The following is a 22,938-nucleotide window of genomic DNA, read 5'->3' as shown; positions in this document are numbered from 1 at the left end:
GAAATCCTGACTCATGACTTCCTGAAACTTTTAATCAGAGCTTGTGTATTTTGCACAAGAGTAGCTTAAACGTACACTATCTAGTCGTGATGACTGCTGTAATGGATAGATGTGTGTCCTGCTCGCTGTTGCTCACGGGTGTATTCATCTGTTACTTAACTGTTTTATTATTCATCAACTATTCACAGTCACATCATACGTTCTGAATGTGAAGATTTTCTCATTCTAAAGTTCACAACGATTGAAAACCTCCTGTTTTAATTTTCTGAAGGCCATGATAATGTCTGCAAATGTCTAGTTTTGTTTAAACATTCAGTTTACTATGTATCTGACGTGTTTACTTAAAAAAATGTTTTATTTTAAATTAAAATAGTTGCAGATTAATTTCATGACAGCCATTAGTTGGTTCAGTTAAAGAATGAATTAAACTGAGTGAAAAGTTTTTATTGCAACTGAAGAATAAAACTAAACAAACAAAAATACTAAAAGATGAGTAAATGAATAAAAAAATTTCAAATTCTATTTTTTAAGCGTTATATTTATTAAGTTTTAAAGGTTTATCTGAACGGAAATATGAGATTTAGTTTATTTGGTGGGGTTGCACTATTATTTATTATCGTTTTTTTTTTCTTTTTTTTTTTACTGACTTCAAAGGCTGCTCCTGTTTCTGTATCGCCTCCAGGTTTTCTGACATTTTTTAAAGAAACTTTAAGGGGTTTTCTTTCTGACAAGAACTCATTCATCAGAACAGAGTGGTCAGGAGCTACAGTCACTTTAATTTGGTCATGTGGTAATTTTTTATCTAAACTAGCAGAGTGAGTGGAGGTTAAATAGATGAAACCCGAAAAAGACACACTCGTCTAATTACCTGTGTTAACAATACATGAAAAGCTGATTTGATTGTACTTTATGTGGTGTGATTCAGTGAAAAACTACACATAATCCTCTGAGTGAACAGTGCTTTTATTGCAACCAAAGAACAAAGCTAATCCAACAGGACACTTCTGGCAGTGAGCTACTCCAACCAAACAACAGACATCCACATGTGAAGATAATGGAAAGTCATTTTTTTGACTCCAGCTTGCCCAAACGCCCCTCTTCCCTTCCCTCACCCCTCCACCCTGAGCCTCCACCCGTCCTGACCGGGTCTGGACCCCGGGGACGTACAGCTGCACATGACGCCACCACACAGGAATCCTGGCCTGGCTCCTGTTCGCCTGCCGCCGCTGCTGCTATTAATGTCCCGTCACTGCAGCGTTTCCCCTCCTGCTCTGCTCTGCTCTGCTCTGCTCTGCTCGAGGCTTAATGAGCTGATCTGGAAGCAGTTTTTGGATCTGAGCTGTTTCTCGAAGTGAAAACACTGTTAAAATACCAAGAAAAGACCCACATTTACACCGTCTCTCCCTCTGCACACACACCTCTGTTTCAGGCCGAGCAGAGGAAACAAGTCGGAGGGGTGGGAGGCGGAGTTTCCTCCCTCCCCTCACCTGCTGTTAAACGCCGGTTTCCACGACAACGCTCCAGAATCGGAAACAAACAGTCCCGAAGTGTGAGAGGAGGCCTGCGGGGAGAAACCTCCCGCTTCAGATCCTCCTCTCTTTGTTCCGCTGATTTCAGCTCTGAAAAATCACTCCAGTTTTTACTGATTTACTGAACTGGATCATGACTTCCCCCACCCTGGGGCCCCTGCAGGGTTCAGGAGCCCGAAAACGTCTGTGAGGGTACTTGGAGTTGAAATTTTGACATCATGAATACGAAGAGACTTTCTCTTTGTCATTTGTGTACTTGTTGTCATCGCCAGTCGCCTGTTCAGTAACCCTTCAATGCACCAAGCCATATTATAGTCGTCATTATAGTTGTTTTGTCTCTTTGCATTCATTTTGTGTTCCTTTGTTGTCATTTTGTGTTTCTTTGTAGTCATTTTGTGTTTCTTTGTAGTCATTTTGTGCTCCTTTGTTGTCATTTTGTGTTTCTTTGTTGTCATTTTGTGTTCCTTTGTAGTCATTTTGTGTCTCTTTGTATTCATTTTGTGCTCCTTTGTTGTCATTTTGTGTTTCTTTGTTGTCATTTTGTGTTTCTTTGTAGTCATTTTCTGTCTCTGTAGTCATTTTGTGTCTCTTTGTAGTCATTTTATGTCTCTTTGCATTCATTTTGTGTTCCTTTGTTGTCATTTTGTGTTTCTTTGTAGTCATTTTGTGTCTCTTTGTATTCATTTTGTGTTCCTTTGTTGTCATTTTGTGTCTCTTTGTAGTCATTTTGTGTCTCTTTGTAGTCATTTTGTGTCTCTTTGCTGTTGCTTTGTCGATTTTTATTTTTTGATTTGCGTTGGTGTAGCTGTTTTGTGTCTTTATGTAGTCATTTTGTTTTTCATTGTAGTTTTCTGTCTCTTTGTGGTTGTTTTTGTGGTTTGTTTTGTGTATATGTTACTATTATTTGTAGTTTTGTCACATCTTTGTAGCACTGCTGTTTGCTTTGTTTCTGTCTCTGCTGTATTTTTTTCGCCGAGGCTGCAGTGAGGGTTCTCATCATCTGGTTCTGGGCCCTCTGCAGGCCTGAATGGTGGTCCAGGGTAAAAGCTGAACGGACGAACTGAGAGGCAGCTCCTGACCTCCCACCTGCAGGCTGCTGTGATGGATGGAGGGGCCTCCACAGCTGCATTCATCTGTTACTTAACCACTGAATTATTGATCAAGTATTTTCAGTTAAATCATCTGGTTCCAGCTTCTGGATGTGACAATTTTATAGCATAATTAGTAAAAACCTCTTGTTTTAACGACAATCAGTTAGTCGACTGACAAAAAAAAATCATCAAAATATCAATAATGAAAAAAATTCATGTGTAATTTTATACAATGCTTCAATTTAGACAATAAACTTAAAAAATATTGAGTTTTATGAGTTACATAAGTTAAAATCTTTAATAAAATTTTAACGTAAAACAATAATTAAATAGAAAAACAACACAATAATTACAGCGGCAATTAAAATGAAGTGTAGACTGAGTTAAAAAAAATTCACTCCATTCATGTTTGTTGTCGCTATGGTCATTTGTGTCTCTTTCTGTGTTTTTTGTGTGTGCGTATTTTTATGTTTTTCTTTCTTCCTTTATGGGCTAGTGCCACTGAAGTAAACTTGTGTCCCTTTGTAGTATTTTTTGTCTCACTAGTTGTTTTGTGTCCCTTCGTAGCTGCATGTTTTGTTTTTATGTATCACTGTGTGGTTGTTCTGTGTGTCTTTGTGGTATTTATGTCTTTTTGTACATGTTTTATGTCTCTTTGTATTTATTTCTTCTGTTTGTAGTTGTGTATCTTTTTAGCTGTTTTTACTGCATTTTACGTCATTTATGTCTCTTCGTAGTTGTTTTGTGTCTTTTTGTAGCTTCATGTTTTGTTTGGTTAGTGCCACTACTGAAGTAAACCTCCGTCTCTTTGTAGTATTTTTTTGTCTCTTTGTAGTAATTTTGTGTCAGTTTGTATTTGTTTGTGTGTCTTTGTGTTAATGTTTGCCCATTTGTAGTAGTTTTGTTCTCTTTGCAGTCATTTGCGTCTTTTTTCATTATTTTGTCTGTCGGAGGTGTTTGTGTGTTGCTTTGTAGTAGTTTGTAGACGTGTCTCTTTGTAGTTGTTTTTGTATCCTTGAAAATGTATCTATTTGTAGTTGCCTTGTTTCTATTTGTAGTGGTTTTGTGTCTCTTTGGTAGTGTTGTATCTCTTAGTAGTTGTTTTGTGTCCTTTTTTTGTTTTTTTTCTCTCTTTGTACTACTTTTGTCTTTGTCGTTTTGTGTGTCTTCGTCCTGTTTCGTTCTCTTTGAAGCCATGTTAGCTTTTTTGTAGTCGTTTTGTGTCTCTGTAGTCGTTTTGTGTCTATTTGTTGTCGTTTTGTTTCAATTTGTAGTTGTTGTGTGCCCATTTTTAATCATTTTGTGTCATTTTGTTGTACTTTTGTTTCTTTGTACTTATTCTCTGTCTTTGTAGTTGTTTGTAATATTGTAGTTGTGTGTCTTTGTAGTGTTTTATTCTTTGTAGTCATGTGTATTTTTGTAGCCTTTTTTTGTCTTTGTAATACTTTTGTTTCTTTGTACTTGTTTTGTGTATCTTTGTAGTAGTTTGTCTTTGTGTAGTTGTTTTTCTGTGTGTGTCTCTGTCATAGTTTTGTGTGTCTTTGTAGCGTTTTATTCTCTTTGTAGCCATGTGAGTTTTTCGTGTCGTTTTGCCTCTTTCTGTAGCATCTATTTGACGGAAATATAAAATTATCACTTAAATTCTCTTTGTTTTCTTTTAACTTTAACCAACTGCAGATTGACTAACCTGTGGGGATTTTTTATTATTATTATCAAATAATGTAATTCGGTTTAAAGTTGTTTATCTGGTTATGAACTCGATGCGCTCCCTCCTCGGTCGCGCGCATCTGCTAATCACGCTGCGCGCACGCGCCGCTCGGAGGCAAGTTGAGCGCGCGCCAGCAGCAGCTTCCAGCTGTGCTCGTGAACCGGACCGTCAGTGAGTCCTCCGGTGGACCAGGCGCTCGGTCGGTCGGTCGGTCGGTCTGTCGGTGCTCTGTCTATCCGCTCCCCGCAGCTGTCTCCCCGGTGTGGATCCAGCCTGTTGCCACGACCCTCCTGCTCCTTCCTCCGGACTCAAACTCTCCATTCCTCGGTTCCCCCCCGCTGACAGCTCTGGGAGCTTTTCGGACCGGTTCTGTGTGTCCTCTCCGAAGCTTTGAGACCCGGTTCTGCTGGTTCGGACTGCCCTCCTCCTGCTCCACCATGGGCTGGAGCGTCCCGGTTCTGCTGTCAGTCATCTGCGCTCAGCTCACGGCGGGAGTGCCGGACGGACCAGCCGTTCAAGGTAACCGAGAAGTGTCTGGAGAGTACTTTTACTGCACAGATGCTGCTCTCAGGTCCCCATCTGAACTACTGCATACCGTTTTAGAAGGAAACGTATTTGTGTTACTGTAACACTAACATTTTATAGAAAACGGCTGGTATACTGTCTTATGTACGTTTATTTAATAAAAAACATTTATTATTGCACTATAAGCGATTTACGAAACGATAATATTTTACTGTATTTTTACTTAAATGGTTAATGTATACCTGATGGCAATACTCTCCATTAGAATATGGAATTTGCCGTTTAATACTGAATTATATGCAGTATTTATCTACTGTTGCCATTTTAATCATTATTAATTAACACTGAGTCTTTAAAGATGTATAAACACTACTCTGAATTCCAGACCTATACCATAAATGATAATCCCAGCAAACAGAAACCTTCAAGGAACCTTTAGGGAGCTTTCAAGGAATAGTCTTTGAAGGTTTCTGATTGCTGGCATGTGTCTTTACTCTGTATTTACTCATTGGGGTTGCCAGATTGTTATCAATCCTCCCTTTTTTGTGTTTTCAGCTCTTTATTTGACTAAATTCGAAATTTAGAAATGGATCCGTAGCACTTATATCTGCAAAAATGTCATGATCTATTGGCCGTTTCCTTGCTGCAAAACTTATAATATTCACATGTAGTTGTAGTCTTTGGTTTTGTGTCTCTCTGTAATTGTCTGCTCGTTGACATTGGATTTCTTTTAGTAATTGTTTTGTGTCTTTTTTTTGGTTGTTTAGTGTTTCTGACCATTCGTTTGTCTCTTTGTGGTTGTCTTGTGTCTCTTTGTAGTTGTTTTGTGTCTATTTGCAATTTGTGTGTCTTTGTTATATGTCTATTTGTTGACTTTTGTGTGTCTTGGTAATTGTTTTGCGTCGTTATGTAGTTGTTTTGTGTCTCTTTGTTTCTTTGTAGTTGTTTGTGTTTCTTTGCACTTGTTTTGTGTCTTTTTGTGGTTGTTTTGTGTCTCTGCAGTTGTTTCGTGTCATTTTGTAGTCATTTGTGCCTCTGTCGTTGTTTGTGTGGCTTTGTACTGGTTTTGTGTCTCTTTACTGACATATGTGTCTCTTTGTGATTGTTTTGTCTCTTTGTTGTCATTCTCTGTCTCTTTGTAGATCCGTGAATCTTTGTTGATATTTGCGTTTCTTCGCAGTTGTTTTCTGTCTGTTTGTGGTACTTTGTCTCTTTGTAGTTGCTTTATGTCTCTGTAGTTGTTTGTGTCTATGTCGTCGTTTTGTGTTGATTGTCTTTGTAGTCTTTTGTCTTTTTGTGGTCATATTGTGTGGCTTAGTTGTAGTTTGTATCTGTAGTAGTTTAGATTCTCTTTGTAGTTGTTTGTGTCTTTTCACAGTTGTTTTTTGTCTCTTCGTCATTGTGTGTCTCATCAAGGTTAGTGTCGTGTTTTTCGTTGTCACGTGTCTCTATAGTCGTTTGTGCCGCTTTGTAATTGTTTGTGTCTCTTTGGAACTTGCTGTCTTATTTGGTTAGTGCCAAAAGTAAACAAAAAAGTAAAGTAAACCTCTGTCTCTTTGAGGTCATTTTTGGTGTCACAATTCGTTTTCAGTTTTTTTATGTGGTTTTGTTTGTCTTTGTTGTCATTTTGTGTCTCACTGAGGTCATAGTGTGCCTCCCTGAATTTGTATTGTGTCTCTTTGTAGTGGTTTTGTGTGTGTTTGTCATCATTTTGAAACAAACCAGAACGTTTCCTCCACCAGCCTTTACAGATGGCGCAAGGCTCTTCTCCTGAAGAGCTGCCAAACGTGTCGACTGTTACTGCGACCAAGCAGCTCTGTGTTTGGCTCGTCTGTCCAGAGCTCATTATTTTAAAAAGCCTTCTCTTTGCGTGCGTGTTTACTGGTAAAGGCTTTTTCCTGGAACACCTCCCCTGCAGCTCAAATGATCACTTGCTGATTGTAACTGCAGCACTTTGACACCAGCAGCTGCAAAATTACCTGCAGATCCAGGGCTAAAACCTTTGGCTTCTTGAGGACTCTTTTTTCAATCTCTGCTCTTGGGCTAAATTTGCAGATGATTTTTTTTTTCCTGTGGAATGATTGATTTTAAATCATTTGGAGATCTTTATAAATCCCAAATACATCTACAGTCATTTCATGATGATGCCACACACTTCATCTCTTCAAAAAGAACAGCAGAGCCTCTAAGTGGAGGTTTAAAGAGCCCATATTCTGCAGTTTCACCTTCATATTGTATATCTGCTTTTTCTGCATTTATAACATCTGCACAATTACAAAGCTCAAGTCCTGTCACCCACAGAAAACCTCGCTCAATGCCTGACTGAAATGCCTTGTTTGAAGTTCACAAGTTTCTTGTGTTACTTATCTACATCACCACATAACACATTTACATAATGCCTGCATAGAGGCTAGTTTGGCAAACAAACAATGAGCAGCTGCCTTGTGGTCCAACGTTATTTGCTAACTAGATTTTCTCCTGCACGGGCTACAGCCCTCACATCTCCACAAGATTACTGTACTTTCCCATACAAATGAAAACATTTTGTATCAGTCTTAAATTTTGAAAACATCGAATGAAATTATGTTCAACCAACAAACTGCACTGAGTGAGTGAAATTAGCTTTTCCCCCAAAATCAAAAGCATTTTAAATTTTTTAATCATTGGTAGCATAAATGCAAGTTTTTAAAGTGATTGCACATAAAAGTTAGTTATTTTAAAGGAATGTTTAAGTGTAATGTACATAATTAACATTGTGATGAACACAAGGTTTTAAGTTGGCAAATTAAAAAGATTAAGTTGCTCCAGTGTGAGGTAGACAGGTGAGTGGATTCAAAATCCTGACCTCAAGGTGAAGAAAAAAATAATTAAATCAGTTTTATTAAGTTACCTCAACTTGAGTTTAGGTAAAAATCAACTAGTGCAGAATTTTACTTTAAGTTACACGTTAAGTCGATGCAACATTATTATGTCAACCATTTAGATAATGTTAACTTAATATTAGTTCAGGGGATATAATGGCATCTTTTCTAAATTTTCATTGAGGTGTAGTCTTAGATGTATAGCTTTTTGTGGCTTTAGCTCTTAATGCAGTTCGCTGAAGTCAACAGTTACAGGAAAGTTTGCGTAAAAGTTTTTTGTTTTTTAAAGATTTTGCACAATAAAGGAAAGCAGCATCATTTCAGTGTGCGTTTTTAAAAAAGCGAAGATAAAAGTCATGAATCCAAAAAAATACGCTACCAAGAACCTGTAAGATAGGAATCAGGCAAACTAAAAAAACTGATAAATAGAATAATGTAAAGCATGTTTGAGCTCACATTTCAAATTTTGACTAGATTAAAAGCTGTTTTCAGATTTGTAAAACCTTAATTTTATTTATTAAAGAGAAATCGTTTATGTCCAGATTAAACCAAACACATGATGGTTTTACAAATCTGAAAACTGTGCCTTTAAACTCTCCCCATTCCAAACTGTGTTTTAAACAGTTAGTTAATCAAGTCCAGGTTGGACAGACAAGTGTAAATGTGGTCTGTGGAAATTGAGGGCTTGATCCCATCTATCATACCAGGCTCATGTCCTGGAAAATCATTTATTCAAAAGAGAGGGAAGCCTGTCAAGTGTGCAGCTGTGGGTTTTGGGTTACAGATGTGCTGCAGCTCTTTTCCAGAAGGTAAAACACTGCACTGGAAGAATCAGATAAAGAGCTAAAGTGTGTTGAGCTGAAGGAGGATTTCCACAACCTGGCAACCTAGAAATTACTGTAAACAGCTTAGAAATGGAAAAACAGGTTGTAGAAGCATCAACACTGTAAGGAATCAAAGAATATTTATTCAGATCATTCAGTCAAATTCAGTGGGAGAGTCTGAGCAGCACAGCAGAGGAACAAAATACATGTTACTGTATCAGTTTATTGTGAAGTCACTGTTTTAGTCCTGAGGTTTTTCTACAACTGTGAGGTCTTGTGTTGACATGTGGTAACTCCAGATGTCTTGATTAATGTTTTTGTCCCCGTCCGACATTGGATTTTCCTAGAAAATGCACACTAACACACACACATTAAAATTACTTTAGCCAATCCAGTCTCTACTGAGGAGGTTCTATAAGTTGTTCAAAAGGTTCTGTTGGTCATTAAGATGTTCTAGGGGTTATTTAGAAAGTTTAAAGTCATTCAAGAGATTTTATTGGTCACTGAAGAGGTTCTTTGGGTTGTTAAAGAGGTTCTATGGGTCACTGAGGAGGTTCGCTAGGTTGTTGAAGAGATTTGCTTGTGGTCAGTCAAGAGGTTCTAGAGATCACTGAAGAAGTTCTGTGCTCACTCACTCACTCTGAACATTTTCACTCAAAGACTCAGTCTCAGCTTTAGTCATACATCAGTGTGTTGTTTTAATTTGGACAAAGGCGTCCTGAATGGAGGACAAGCTGAGACAGATCATCAGCTTCTTGTTGTTCTTCATCCGAGGTGTTTGTGTTCGCCAGCTTAAGTCAAATGCACTTTACTTTTATGAAACAAGCCTGCAGGGAGACATTTCATGTATGAACAGGTAAAATGAGTCCCTCCTTTTAACCACATACAACATCACTTGTAACCATAGCAACAGTTACACAAAATATGACAGACCTTGGAATTTTATTCCTTTTACCTGTATTATTTTTAGTTATCTGATTTCACTGCCTCATCGTATTCCTTCAAGTTTTAATCCTGGTTTTAACATTGTGTGACTTTACTTAGAAAAGTGCAGTTTAATTACAGTTATTTTTGTGAAAGACCTGTTTAAAAAGATCTTTAAAAGGCTTTAAGCTGATGAACCTGCAGAATTCCTTTAGCTATTCACTTGTCAATCTATTCCCTTGTCAAGCATATACATTAGATTGATTTTAATAACATTAATGTACTTGATGTGTGTACTGGCTTTGAAAATTGGACTGGGACCAATATCAGCACATACTAAATTGTAAATGACTGATCAAACCTGGGACCATCCTAACTTTTCTCCCTCTGAAATAACACCAGTAATTTTCTGACCACTGACAGTTTGTTCAGATGAGAACATATCGACCAACCAGACGACCAGTCCACCCGGATGTTACAGCTCCAGTAAAAAGCTTTTGGAACAGGTTGTTGGAGTTCTGGGAGGAATCTGTGCTGTAGAGATGGATTTAAAGTTACAACTATTGTCATAAAATAACAGATCAGTTTAAAATGCAGTCAGTGTTCATAAAAATGAACCAAATAGTGCTATAAAGCCAGATCTTTTCTGAGTTCTTTTCCTCTTTCTTTTGGTGTTAACGACAGGTGTTTGTCCCTCTTTCTTCCTCAGTGATTGATGTGTTGAGCCTTCAAGACTCGAAGCAGAGCATTTCAGCCGTGGAGAAGCTGGCAGGTGGTCTGAGCGCGCTCAGTGACGTCTATGTGGTGTCTACGTTTCGACTGCCAGCGAAGCTGGGTGGAGTCCTGCTGGGTCTCTACAGCAAACAGGACAACAGAAAGTACCTGGAGGTCGCCGTCATGGGGAAGATCAGTAAAGGTTGGTGGAAACATAACTGCTGAGCCTGACGGCACTAAGCCAGACTCCATTCAAATCCTCTTCACTTTTAAATCTCAAAGTTTCCACAGATCCTAAATCTGTCAGGATGAATTAAGGGGAACATGTGTGACATGAGGCAGCAGACCTGTAGAACATTTCCACAGAAACATGGAGTCTGTGGTTTGAATATTTCACTCAGTGGAAACAGCACAGATTCTCAGAGGAGGTTCCAGGTAATTAGGATGAAATGTAAGGAAGAAATCCTGGTTCTGGAGTCAGGGGGCAAGAAATGTGGTAGGAAATAATGTACCTTCATTTTGTCAGTGAAGGATCTGTGATATCTGACAGAACTGAGCACAAACCTCTAAATGTAAGGGAACCTGAAGATTTTAAGATAATACGCCATACGTCACTAGGAAACATATCAGAGTCTTTTAGAAAGTTCTAGTGGTTCTTTACAAAGTGCAGTGGTCCCTGGAAAGTTACCCACAGGGGTTCTATGAGTAAATGAAGGGTTCTAGTGGTCACTGAAGAAACTCTAGTTTTTCCTGGGGTTTTTTGGGGAAATCTAAAAGGTTCCAGGTGTTAGTCAGGATATTCTGTCAGTGATTAAATATGGAAGCTCTATGATGAGCCTCTAGAGGTCATCAAGGAGGTCCTATGGGTCACTGAGGAGGTTGTAGTGGTAGCTTGGGATCTTCATGGGGATACTGAAGACCTGATGGTTAACTGATAAGTTTTTATGGAGGATTGAAAGGCTATTTATGGGTCAAGAAAGAGGTTTTAGTGGTCATCAAGAAGTTCTAACTAAAGACCTTCTGTGGTTCACTAAAGAGTTGTTATGGTTTGTGTCCTCTGAGTGATGGTCCTGTGGGAATGTTCTTTGGGTCTGCCTCATTATTTTGCATACATCTCCCTGGAATCCATCCTACCAGACCCCAGACGTGTGGAAACTCTGAGATCTCAACTAGAACTTAATAAAGATGACGACGATGGTCGACTGCAGAAGAAATATGACATTTAAGGCAGATCTATCAAGTGCTCAGATGATGCTTAATGAAGCTGTGTGCGACGGACTCATTGCTGCATCTCGTTCTCAGAATGCCCTGAAGTTTTACGTTTTTGGATCTGAGGATTCCGTCTGGTCTGATAAGCCGGTCTGTGCTGGGCTTCAGAGCCCTGTACAGGAATCCGGTTCTGGCTGTGTTGTCGTTTTAATACATTCTTTATCCAGATAATGACAGAGTGTGAGTTCAGCCTGCAGCTGCTCTGACAGCATGATCACTATAATCTGAGCCGACATTTCATAAACTGCTCTGTGTTGATGTTTGGGCTCAGCGCCACCTTTGACCTCCAGACAGGAGACTGAGTTCAGCATGAAACCTTCATCTCTCCTTCTCCTGCTGCTTCCTGAAGTGTTGTTTGTATTCTTTGTATTTATATTAGATTTATTTCAAGGTGAACAGTCGGTTTGTTGATATCTGCGGTATTCAGACAGAGCAGCTCTCAGCAGTGTCTCATTTAAGTGAAATGTTAACATGGTTGTTGCTGATTTCAGCTGGTGGGTGGCAGTTGTTCTGTTGAATGTATATTATTATCAGAACTGGGAAGCAGCAAAATTCTCCATCAGAGTATTAGAGAACTTTCATTCACTAAATCAGTACAATCACATTTTTGTTACCACAGAGCTGCAACCTAAATATTTTATCTATTAAATTAAAAAAAAAAAAAAAGTGCCTAATAACGTTTCTTCTCTGAAGAGGTGCCAGTGGTAATTTTAGAGACTTTAGGGACCATGTGATGTGTGATTTCTTCTGAGCAATATCTGGCACAAAAATCTCCCTCATGATTCATACATTTCTGTCTTCGGTTCACAGTATTATGCTCTAGACATCATAGAGGAGGTTCCCGTAGGTAGTAAGGATATCCTAATCCTATCTTCATCCTAAGTTACAGAAGAACAGCCAGTGGTTAGTGAGGATGTTCTATTGGTCGTTGAAGAGGGTTTGTGGATTCTTAAAGACTTTCCATTGTCCATTAAAGAGGTTCCCGTTTCCATTGAAAATGTTCTAGTGGACATTAAGGTGGTTTTATGGGTCACTGAAAAGGTTCTATTGACTGACATCTATGAAGGACACTCTAATGGTCATTCAGGAGGTTCTCGTTCCCACTGAGGATGTTCTTGTGCACAATTGTGCAATTAGAAACTCCCTAATGACTACTAGAATGTCTTCAGTGAAGATGTTCTAGAGGTCGCAGAAGAAGTTCTATGGATCTCTAAAGACATTTTAATGGTCATTAAGGAGGTTCTTAAGAGGAGGAGGAGCATTACCTATGAGGTGGTTATTCAGGAGGTTCTTAGGGTCAGTTTAAAGGTTCTAGAGGTAATGGGGAGGATCCACTGGCTGGTGAGGATGTTCTGTGGGTTGTGAAAGAGATTCTGGTTGTCTTTAAATACATTCTATGGGTCACTGGGGTAGTAAAAATCTCTTCACTGAAGAAGTTTTAGGGGTTGTCAGAGAGATTCTAGTGGTCATGTGGGAGGCTGGAAGGGTTGAGAACCTTATATAGCTCACTGTGGAGGATCTGTGGATTGCTGAAAAGGTTCTAGTAGTCACTCGGGATGTTCTAGGGGTTATCAAAGACCTTTTACAGTTCACTGAAGAGTTTTTGTGTGTCACTCAGGACAAAATAAAAACAGAACAGGGAAGCAGCCAAATCCTGCATTTCTTGGAGAACATTCAGTCACTGAATCTAACTGTACAATTACATTTTCATTACAGCAGAACTGCAACTACTTTTTGAAATAGTTGATCAATTATTTTATTTCTAAAGTGTCAAGAAATTGTGAAAAATATCTGTTGAGCCTTCCCACTGGCAAATGTTTCACCTTCATGTGTCCTGTTTTGAACAACAGCCTAGAATTCAAAAATATTCAACTGACAGTCATGTTTGATAATGTAAAGCAACAAATTCTCAGATTTTTGAAGCTGGAAGCATAAAATATTCATTTTTTTGTTGTGTATCGCAACAATAATTGCCAAAAAATTTTGGCACGCAAAATATGTCTTGTTTTGAACAACAGATTTAATATTCAACTTCTGAAAGAACCACATAAACTTGTTTCCTATTGAAAATGTAAATGTCAAACCGCTTCACGCATGAATTGTTTCATTTTTTAAAACCACTTTTTTCTTTAACAGCTGCTAAATACAGATTTTATTAAACAAGGAAATGGTTCTGGGGACTATTTTCAGTCATGAATGAATCGACATTTGGAATTATAGACTCATTCCATTTAAATTATCAAATTTTTGGAAAATATTCAACTTAATCATCTCTAATTTGCCTGAAAATTACATTAAAAAAATATATTTATGAAGACACTGGTGAAATTTTACCTTGATCTATCAAATACTTTACAAAGCTTAAAGAAAAGAAAAATGTACCTGTCAACCGTCTTTCTGCACATTGTTTTGCACATTAAAATTTAAGGCCATATCTCAGGATAAAGGTGTCCTTAAAAAAAAGTACTTTTGTAGGAGGACCCTTTTGAAACTCGAGAACTCTGCTCTACTCTGATTACACTATTTACCAATATTTTTGTCTTTATAGTACAACTTGTCATGCCTGCTCAATCAGTTAGTTGAAGACACATGCAGCTTCATATGGTTCAGAAAATATCATGAGTTAAGCTTCATTTTTTGGGATTTCAGAGACTATTTGATTTTTTTGTCCAACATTGCAGATGCTGAGTCAATGACATAATGAGAAATAACAGTGAAATTTGCAGACTATTGTGGAGATATTATGGTTCAAACAACTTCCAATTTCAATGTGCAAAAATAAAGCATGCTGAAAGTGAGTCGATGGGCAATTTTTAAAATGATTTTAGTTGGAAAATCTTGGATATATCAATCTAAAATGTCTCAGATACCATTTTAAATATCTATAGATTATAATAACTAAAAAAGAATCAAGACCCTCATGATTTATGATGGAATAACTGTGTTGTGAGTTTCTGGGGCAGCAGGATGGTGTTTTTAATCATTTTTGAAGATCAGTGGAGCCCCTCACCCCTAGACTGGAATTTGTGTTGTTTTTTTTACACTCTAGTGTTTTTTCTTTTCATGTTGTGGCCCTTTATTGGTCAGCGTTCCTTCTTCGTGCTGCCAACAGTCCACTCCTTCAGGCTGTTTACTCTCTTTAATGTTTTCCATGAGGTTTGTTCCATTTTCTCATCCGGAGTGCAGATGAAACTGCTGCCTGTTCACAGCCTCGCTCTGACCAGGGGCAAACGTCATGTTCTTGATCAACCCTCAAATGCATTTTTCTGACACCAGAACACCCAATACCAATATTTATTCGAGGCAGATGAAGACACATAATAAAATCATGTTGCTGTAGCCTGTTTATAGCTTGTTACTAACAACAACAAGCTCAATAATAGTAATAGTAATAATAATAGTTTTTATCTTGATGATTATTCTTCAGGTCAAACTGATATATTTGATGTTTCTACTGTCTTATGTTGCTCTTCTCGTAGAGCCACACCTAACAAATCAGTCAGCGCAGTAATCATAAATCACAGTCATGTGTTCTGCAGTGTTTCTTTGGTCCGGATTCTGTATAACCTAACCCTACCCAAGACTTTTTGACTTTCATCGGTTTTTGAAAGTCATGGCTCCTCTTTCCTTTTCTGCAGCTTATGGTTTACCAAGAGACTTTGTCCAATCTTCTGGCTTCACAAGCTGCAAATTTGACCTTGAAAACTACCTGTGTGTTTATAGCAGCAGGATCGATACAGCTGAGGGAACTATAGGACGCTAGATGATTTTGCCATCTTCAAGCTCTGGTTCAGCTTCTAAATGATCTGATAGCTCATTTTTATCTTCATCTGCAAATACTTCAGTGCTGTTCTGCACTAGGTGCTGTAGCATCATGTGACAAAAAGCCTAACAGACACACTTCTGCATTATTGTGTCTAGATTTAGGTGAGACAACACTACGACTATCAGGTCCCACTCTAATTACTATCCTATCACTCACACACTTAATGAGGTCAGTTAATGAAAAATCTATCATTGTCTCCTACTTGACCTCCTCAGAATGAGCACATTTTTTTTTAAAATTACAATAACTTTAATATATTTAATGAAGCCATGCAAAGTTTTGTCTTCATACTATGAATATTTCCAGAGTTACAGACCCTAATGTTGGTGGGTAACAGTCCTTAATTTTTGTTACTTTTCTATTATTTCTGAGCCTCATAACTTAATAAATACAGGAGATAGACACAGGAAAGTTTAGGGCAGAAAAACACATTTGAGTTCTGTTAAAAACTACAACCAAATCAATTTTACATCCATTCCAAGTGTCATAATCTAAAGTTATGAATCTAAATATACTGTTTTTGTTTATTTTGTCTGTGACCAGCTATGGTCCAGCTACAGTTTAATGTCTATGACATATAGTCACAGAAACAAGCATCGGTAGCCTGGATGAGTTTTCTGTTGTCAGATAATTCACCAGAGAAAACTTTAAACAGTGCATTTTGATATGAGGCTCATCTTCTAGACATATTCCGTCTTTGGCAAAATAATAATTTGGTTGCTATGTTATAAAGATTAAATGTGTCAATCTTCTTCATGTATGGAGTTATGAGTCTCAAAAATGCTGGAAAAAGCAAAATAAATAGTGCAAAATGTCAAACCACTGTTAGGGCGAGGGGTGAACCCGAGCAGAGAGCACACAGAGGAGGCGAGACTGGATCAAAGACGGATTTATTATACAATGGTAATTCTGGATGGAGTGCTGGGGGGGCGGGGGGGGGCTAGGGAGTGTGAAGACTGAGTGACTAACTATGGGGAAGTGGTGGGGGAGGAGGGTGATGGTACCAGGGACCGGCGGTCCGGTTGGCGTCTTCGGTGGTGGACGCTGGTTGGCGGTGGAGAGCGGGCAGGAGAGCCTAGTTCCAGGGAGGCAGCAGGCTGGGTTTTCTGGGGACAGAGGTGCGCAACTGGTGGGATCCTTCCAGGGGCTGGAGCTCGGCTGATTGGGGTCCAGGAGCAGGAGGGGGGGAACGAGTCCAGGGGGAGAGAGGTCTGGTCAGGAGGGGAATCCGGACACTGCAGGGGGTAAGTGGGACTGGAGAACCGGGCAGCTGGTCGGCGATCTAGGCAGGAAAAGATAATATTCGTACAGGGTTTTCTCATGAGAAACGAACTATAGGTAGCTAGAGTGAACTGACTGCTATAGCAGAGTTTACGATCTGGCAGAGTGTGACGTGAGAGACCGGCTTTTATTGCGAGGATGATTCTTAGGTGTGCAGCACCACAGCTGCCCGGAGTTCTGAGGATGACAGATAATTAATAGTTATTAATTATCAGGCATCAGAGGGAGAGGGGGAGAGAGGGAGGAGGAACGGAGGTCAGGCGGGAGCTGGAGCAGGGATGGAGGTGGGGGCCCTGACACCCACTCCTGTATACAGTACTCCAAGGGCTTGTAACACTAAAATAATAGAGTATGATGGTCTGATTTTAATGAATATACTAAAGGTTTTGTCCAAAAAAAAGCAGCTGATTCTGAGGGGTTCAGGAGGGAACTAGTTTGTACACAGTTTGTTGATTTGTATGGAATGAACTTGATACCATCAAACCAGATATCAGACTAATTTTTCTTCTTCATCAGTCCTGGTCCGTTACGTCCGCGCTGATGGGAAGCTCCACACGGTGAACCTGCAGAACGCCAACCTGGCCGATGGGCGGACTCATTCCATCATCCTGAGGCTCGGCGGCCTCCACCGTGAACAAATGCAGATGGAGCTCTACGTCGACTGCCGATTGGCCGACTCCAGCCAGGGCCTGCCACCACTGGTTCCTCTGCCCAGGGAGGCAGACATGGTGGAGATCAGACATGGACAGAAGGCATACGCCAGACTCCAGGTTAGAGAGATAAATGAATAAAAAATAAATTATTAAGTCTTTAATTAAGGAAAAATGCTAAATATCTGTTGTGAGGATATTCCTTGTTATGTGTAAACTGGACTAAAGACAAAATCAAGAATAATGTTGATATGTTTAGCAAGAATATGAACTTTGTGAGGACTGAGCAGTGAGGAAAAGATATCACAGCCTTTTGATGGTCAATATAAGTCGTTACCATTAGAATGGAGGTACTTTGATTGCAGAAAGATCCTTCATACCCACCAGTATGGTTCTGTTAACCCTTAGAACCCAACAGATGCATTTTGCATTGAAATTTAAATCCCTTCTTCTCAGCTAAATCGCTCTTGAAGTATTTATTGCAGCATTGTGTGTCACATATCAAATGAAACCGAATGAGCTGACATTTGCAACAATGTCAAGTGTTTCTCTGTGGGATGAAGTGCTGTCGAGAAAAATACATTTGAAGTTATAACAAATTTAATCATAGTTAGAACTTGCATACTGCTAAGTGTACATCTCAACAGTCATTACTGTTACTGAATAAGTCATCATTGAATAGCTACATTAATATGTGGATATAATGATATCTATGCAATGCAATCACTGCATATTAACATATCTATGTATTTTCAGGCCTGGCTGAATTAGTTACCAAGCTCCTATTGTTCCATAAATATGGATTGTTCAGTCAATATAAACAGCAGGACTTGCCCTCTCTGCTGATACTAGTTGTTTCTTTGTGTGCCAGATGGTAATAATGTTTAGAAATGAAAGCACATTTCTGCATCGTGTCTGAAACAGGGCTGATATTACATCATTACAACATTAGCCTGGTTTGCTGCCTCTGCAAGTGGACTATAGGAACACATCAGTAGAATAATGACAGTTATTTCTGTCAAGTGTATATTTTTCCAGTCATACAGTATTTCACCATCATGATTTTGATGATGCCAGATTCCAAACAAACTCTACACAACTATAAAAAAATATATATCTCTACTGCCAACATTTTACAGTGAGATATATGCTACCAGTCAAAAGTTTTGAAACACCTTCTCATTTGATGTTTGTATTGTTTTCTACATTGTAGAATAATACTGAAGATTCACACTTTTTTGTTTACAACATAATTCCATATGTATTCTTTTATAGTTTTAATGTCAGTATTAATCTACAGTGTATAAAATAATTAAATAAAAACCATTGAATGAGAAGGTGTGTCTAAACTTAGGACTGGTAGTGTATGTAAAAACATAACATTTCTATAATCCAAAATAGTTTTTTTCTTTCTTGATTATGACATTAATACTGCAACTATGGGTAGTTCTTCTAATGACTAAAATCAAAGCATTTAAGTAAAGCTAACCTGAAAATAACCAAGGGCTCATAGGATTAAACAAATCCACATGATAGAAGGTGTGTGTCACTTGGACCTTTGTTGTCCTGATTGTGGGTGATGTTGTTGTGGAGCATCTAGTTGTTTAAAGTCGGACTGTAATTATAATATCTATTGTGTTGTGAGTGAATTTATCTGACAGTTGCCATAAGCACATAGGGACTTTCTGGAAGAATAGTAAACAAAGATAACTATTTGGCCATGCTACTTTGGAAGAACAGAGAAGAGATGAAAGTACAAGGACGTGGCTCTGGATTGGATTTAAATTACAGGAGGAGTGGCAGCCAGTTTCAGGAAAACAGGAGGTAATTTCTGTTGTAATTATATCTGAAGAGAGGGCTGAAAAAAGACTCACCTACACTCTGGAGTGGATTAAAATCACTGACCAGGGCAGGTAATATTAAAATGACTCCACCTCCCCATGAGACATAAATCCCATCTGAATGGGCCTTTATGTTGGAGCCATAGACAGAGGAAAGACAATAATACATACAAATATGATGTGCAGTGAAGCAGTGGTTATGAAAGCAAGCTCAACTGTAAGGTCTTTGGTTAAAATTTAGCTATATATCAGTGATGTGTTCATAATGACTGACTGACAAAATGTTTTTTTGGGTTCAAGCCTGCAGTGATGCCTCATGTGTTTGTATTACACGAGGGATGGAGCTCCAGTCTTATTAAACTCTCTTCTCAATGTGTGAATGTAGACTTTGTGGTGTGGTGTTGAACCACTCAAGACAAGCCAGTGGAAAAGGGGTTTTGTGTTCAGTGTCATATCTTAAAGAAGCTGTCATTTTTTTATATTATTTATGAGAGCTGGATTGATTCTGCACTTCTTCTTTTTGCATTTGATAAAAAATTGATTTAATTTTCAAAGTTTTAAGAGTCATAGCGGCATTTCCACAACATTTTCTGGGGGCTCGTTTAAAAACACAAAGTGACCTTTGCTAGGCCAAATTATTATTACTGTTTTAGGAAACACTTTTAACTCTGTGTTGTTGTTGTTTTGTTTTTTCTTTTTTTTTATCTGGAAGACTAAAGTTGTTCTATTTAGGAGAAGGTAAAGCTGTAAGTGACCCCCCTGGTTCTTAAACCCTCTGAACTTAAAGCAGTTTCTGTCTCATTTTTCCTCACTGTAGGCTCATTTTTCATTGCAATATGAAGTCCTGCACCTCTATGGAAACAGCAGACAAAAGTAGAGAGAACTCAGCCATGTCTTCTGTGCAGTGTGACACAGTTAGAGTGCTATAAATGATAAAGAAGAAGAAACAAAAGTTGAATGTCTTTGATTATTTGGTCTACAAAAGATGAAAAAACTGGAATCAGCATGTATAACATTTTTCCAAGTGCCCACAGGTGTTAGTGGAAAACATGTTGGCGCTATATATTATGGATGTTTTAGCGCTTACATTGTAAGTTTGTTTCCATTCTTGTGTTGGAAACAAACTGAAAATGTTGAAAATGGGATTTTTTTTAATGACACGTAGAATAATGTGATTTTAATGAAATATCACTATTCTAAGCCTATTGTTGTATTTTTCTGAGAAAGCCAAAAGTCATGCGATTCGTTGAAGAACAATCTGACCACTTTTACAGTTTCTTACTATGATAAGTGGTGTAGCATTAACAGGAGGTGTTATTTCATCTCACACTTTCCCTGTCAGGGGGCGGTGGAGTCCCTCAGACTGGCTCTAGGGGGCAGCGTTGCTAAAGCTGGAGCTCTGACCGACTGTCCGTTCCAAGGAGACTCATCAGCCTACAACTCAGGTGAGCTCAACTCGATCTCAGTGTGAGCATACACCCCTTAAAGCAGCTCTCTTATGGCTTGTTGTTCTCATCCTGACCGACAACGTTTTTTGTTTTTTAGTGAACGGCGACGTCAACTCCATCCTGGGTGAGATTTGTTTTGTTCATCGAAACTTGTCAGTATTCACCTATATCAGCTAGTGTTCTGATGACTGATTGTTTGTCTGAAAATTTCCTGACAGGCGATCACACGAAGGCTCTAATTGGTCAACTCATCATCTTCAATCAGATCCTGGGAGAGCTGCGACAGGACATCAGAGAACAGGTGAGACAGAGTGTCAGACAGGTAAAGGTAAATGATGGAGGGCAGGTGAGATGGGACATCAGAGAACTGGTGAGAAAGGACATTAGAAAGCAGGTGAGACAGGACAGGTGAGGATTTATGTCAGAGGACAGGTGAGACAGTAAAGTCACTGAGGAGTTAACTGCTGTGTGCTGGTCCTCAGGTGAAGGAGATGGCTCTGATCAGGAACACCATCCTGGAGTGTCAGGTTTGTGGTGAGTCAGCAGCTGCATTTCTTCTTGTCACCGTAAACTAGTGTATAAAATCCGAGGACCTGATTGAAGCCAGTCTGTTTGTGTGTGTGTGTCTGTGTGCAGGTTTCCACGAACCTCGTTCCCGCTGCTCTCCAAATCCCTGTTACAAAGGAGTAACCTGCATGGAGAGTCTGCACTACCCTGGATACACCTGTGGACCCTGTCCACCTGGAACCACCGGCAACGGAACACACTGCAGGGACGTGGACGAGGTGACAACACAACTACGCAGCAATGCTACAACATACAGCAACACTACATCATAACACAACACTACAAAATGCAGCAACACTACAATAATAAAACATACAGCAAGACCACAATAACACCACAACATATAGCAACACTACAACATACACCCACATTACAACATACTGCAACAAAACTACAAAATGCAGTCAACATACAAGAACACTATACTACACTATACTACAAAAAGATGCAAAATGACCACAAAGACACACAAAGCAACCACAAAGAAAGTCTAAATGACCATAGAGGCACACAAAAAAAACACAACCAGACACAACACTATGACAAAGAGATGCAAAATGACCGCAAAAATGACACCGGTACAACAACAACAGTAGAACAGCAGTAACTACCAGTAACACCCTCCTGCTCTGTCAGTGCGAGCTGCAGCCCTGCTACTCTCCTGAGGCCTGTGTGAACACTGTGGGGGGGTTCAGCTGTCAGCCTTGTCCTCCAGGCCTGTGGGGGGCGCCACTGGCTGGAACCGGACTGGACTACGCCAAAACACACCGACAGGTCAGACACATGAATGAATGCGGCTTGTTTAGGAATGTTACATGTGAAGTGGTGGCTGACAAAGGCGAGCTTGTTTCCTACCTCTCTGGGTGTGTGTTAACATGTTTCAGTGTCCAGACTTCACACTCAGTCGGAGCAGTTTTACAGTCTGAGCTGTTTACACTGGAAAAGTCAGTATTTGAGTGCAGATGGAAACAATTAAAGCTAACCTTGGATGGAGGTGAAACAGCTCAGAGCACCAAAATACACTATTACATCCTTGGAAAAAACATCTTCTGTCTCACTGTGATGTTATTTTCTACACATATTGCATAATAAACTGCTCTGTGTATTATATTTTTAGCTAAAAAACACATACTTTAGCCTGTGATTTAAAAATGCTTCTCAAATTGTCTGGAAGAGTTGACATTTTTCTCCTTTTTGGTTTACAGTTGATCTGTAATGTTGTATAAGAACTTAAACATGAACACAAGTGTCCCTTAGGAGACAGAAACAACATTAAAAACGTCACTTACTTTAGAGCTGCAGCAATTAATTGACTAATCGATTGGTTGTTGATTGTTTAATTCATCTGCAACTATTTTGATATTCAGTAAATCAGGTTGAGTTTTTTTTAAAGGAAAAACAACCTAAGTTCTGTGATTATAGCCTCTTATGTGAATATTTTCTATTTTTTTCCTCTTCTGTGACAGTAGACTGGATAACTTTTTGTTGGGAAACAGTAATCAGCAATTTTCACCATGATCTGACACTTTATAGACTAAACAACTTATTCATTTTAACTCATAATTATTAGTTGCACCTCTCATGGACATACAGCAAACCTAGAATTTACAATTTTGTTTTAAAATTATCCAACATATTTACCTTTACATAAGTTATTTTATGCCTCAAATTTGTTTACATTTGAAGAAAGAACTTTATATTAGCTCCGATAGAAAAAAAAATAAATTATGCTGTTTTAGATGTCTGTTTTTATATGAGGTGCAACTAATAATTGATTAATTGTCCACTAATAAAATTAATTTCCTACTGTTTTCATAATCAATCAGTTTGAGTCTAAATTCTGTGATTGCAGCCTCTTAAATGTGACTATTTACTGGTTT

At 38.8% G+C, this 22,938-nt stretch overlaps 1 protein-coding gene across 1 annotated transcript in view; it reads left to right on the top strand.

Moving 5' to 3' along the window:
• Nucleotides 1–4,468: 4,468 nt before the first annotated feature.
• thbs3a (thrombospondin 3a) overlaps nucleotides 4,469–22,938 on the top strand; it is a 46,599-nt gene continuing 28,129 nt past the window's right edge. Inside the window, exons 1-9 of the mRNA XM_055013453.1 lie at nucleotides 4,469–4,847; nucleotides 10,172–10,378; nucleotides 17,069–17,322; nucleotides 20,386–20,488; nucleotides 20,589–20,615; nucleotides 20,710–20,792; nucleotides 20,974–21,025; nucleotides 21,128–21,276; nucleotides 21,695–21,832. Coding sequence (XP_054869428.1) covers nucleotides 4,766–4,847; nucleotides 10,172–10,378; nucleotides 17,069–17,322; nucleotides 20,386–20,488; nucleotides 20,589–20,615; nucleotides 20,710–20,792; nucleotides 20,974–21,025; nucleotides 21,128–21,276; nucleotides 21,695–21,832 — 1,095 coding nt within the window. The 5' untranslated portion in view covers nucleotides 4,469–4,765. The remainder of the gene's footprint in view (nucleotides 4,848–10,171; nucleotides 10,379–17,068; nucleotides 17,323–20,385; nucleotides 20,489–20,588; nucleotides 20,616–20,709; nucleotides 20,793–20,973; nucleotides 21,026–21,127; nucleotides 21,277–21,694; nucleotides 21,833–22,938) is intronic.

This window comes from Amphiprion ocellaris, chromosome 9 (genome assembly GCF_022539595.1).
Source record: "Amphiprion ocellaris isolate individual 3 ecotype Okinawa chromosome 9, ASM2253959v1, whole genome shotgun sequence".
In the NCBI taxonomy this organism is placed as follows: domain Eukaryota; kingdom Metazoa; phylum Chordata; class Actinopteri; family Pomacentridae; genus Amphiprion; species Amphiprion ocellaris.
This window is presented reverse-complemented; position numbering and strand designations above follow the sequence as displayed.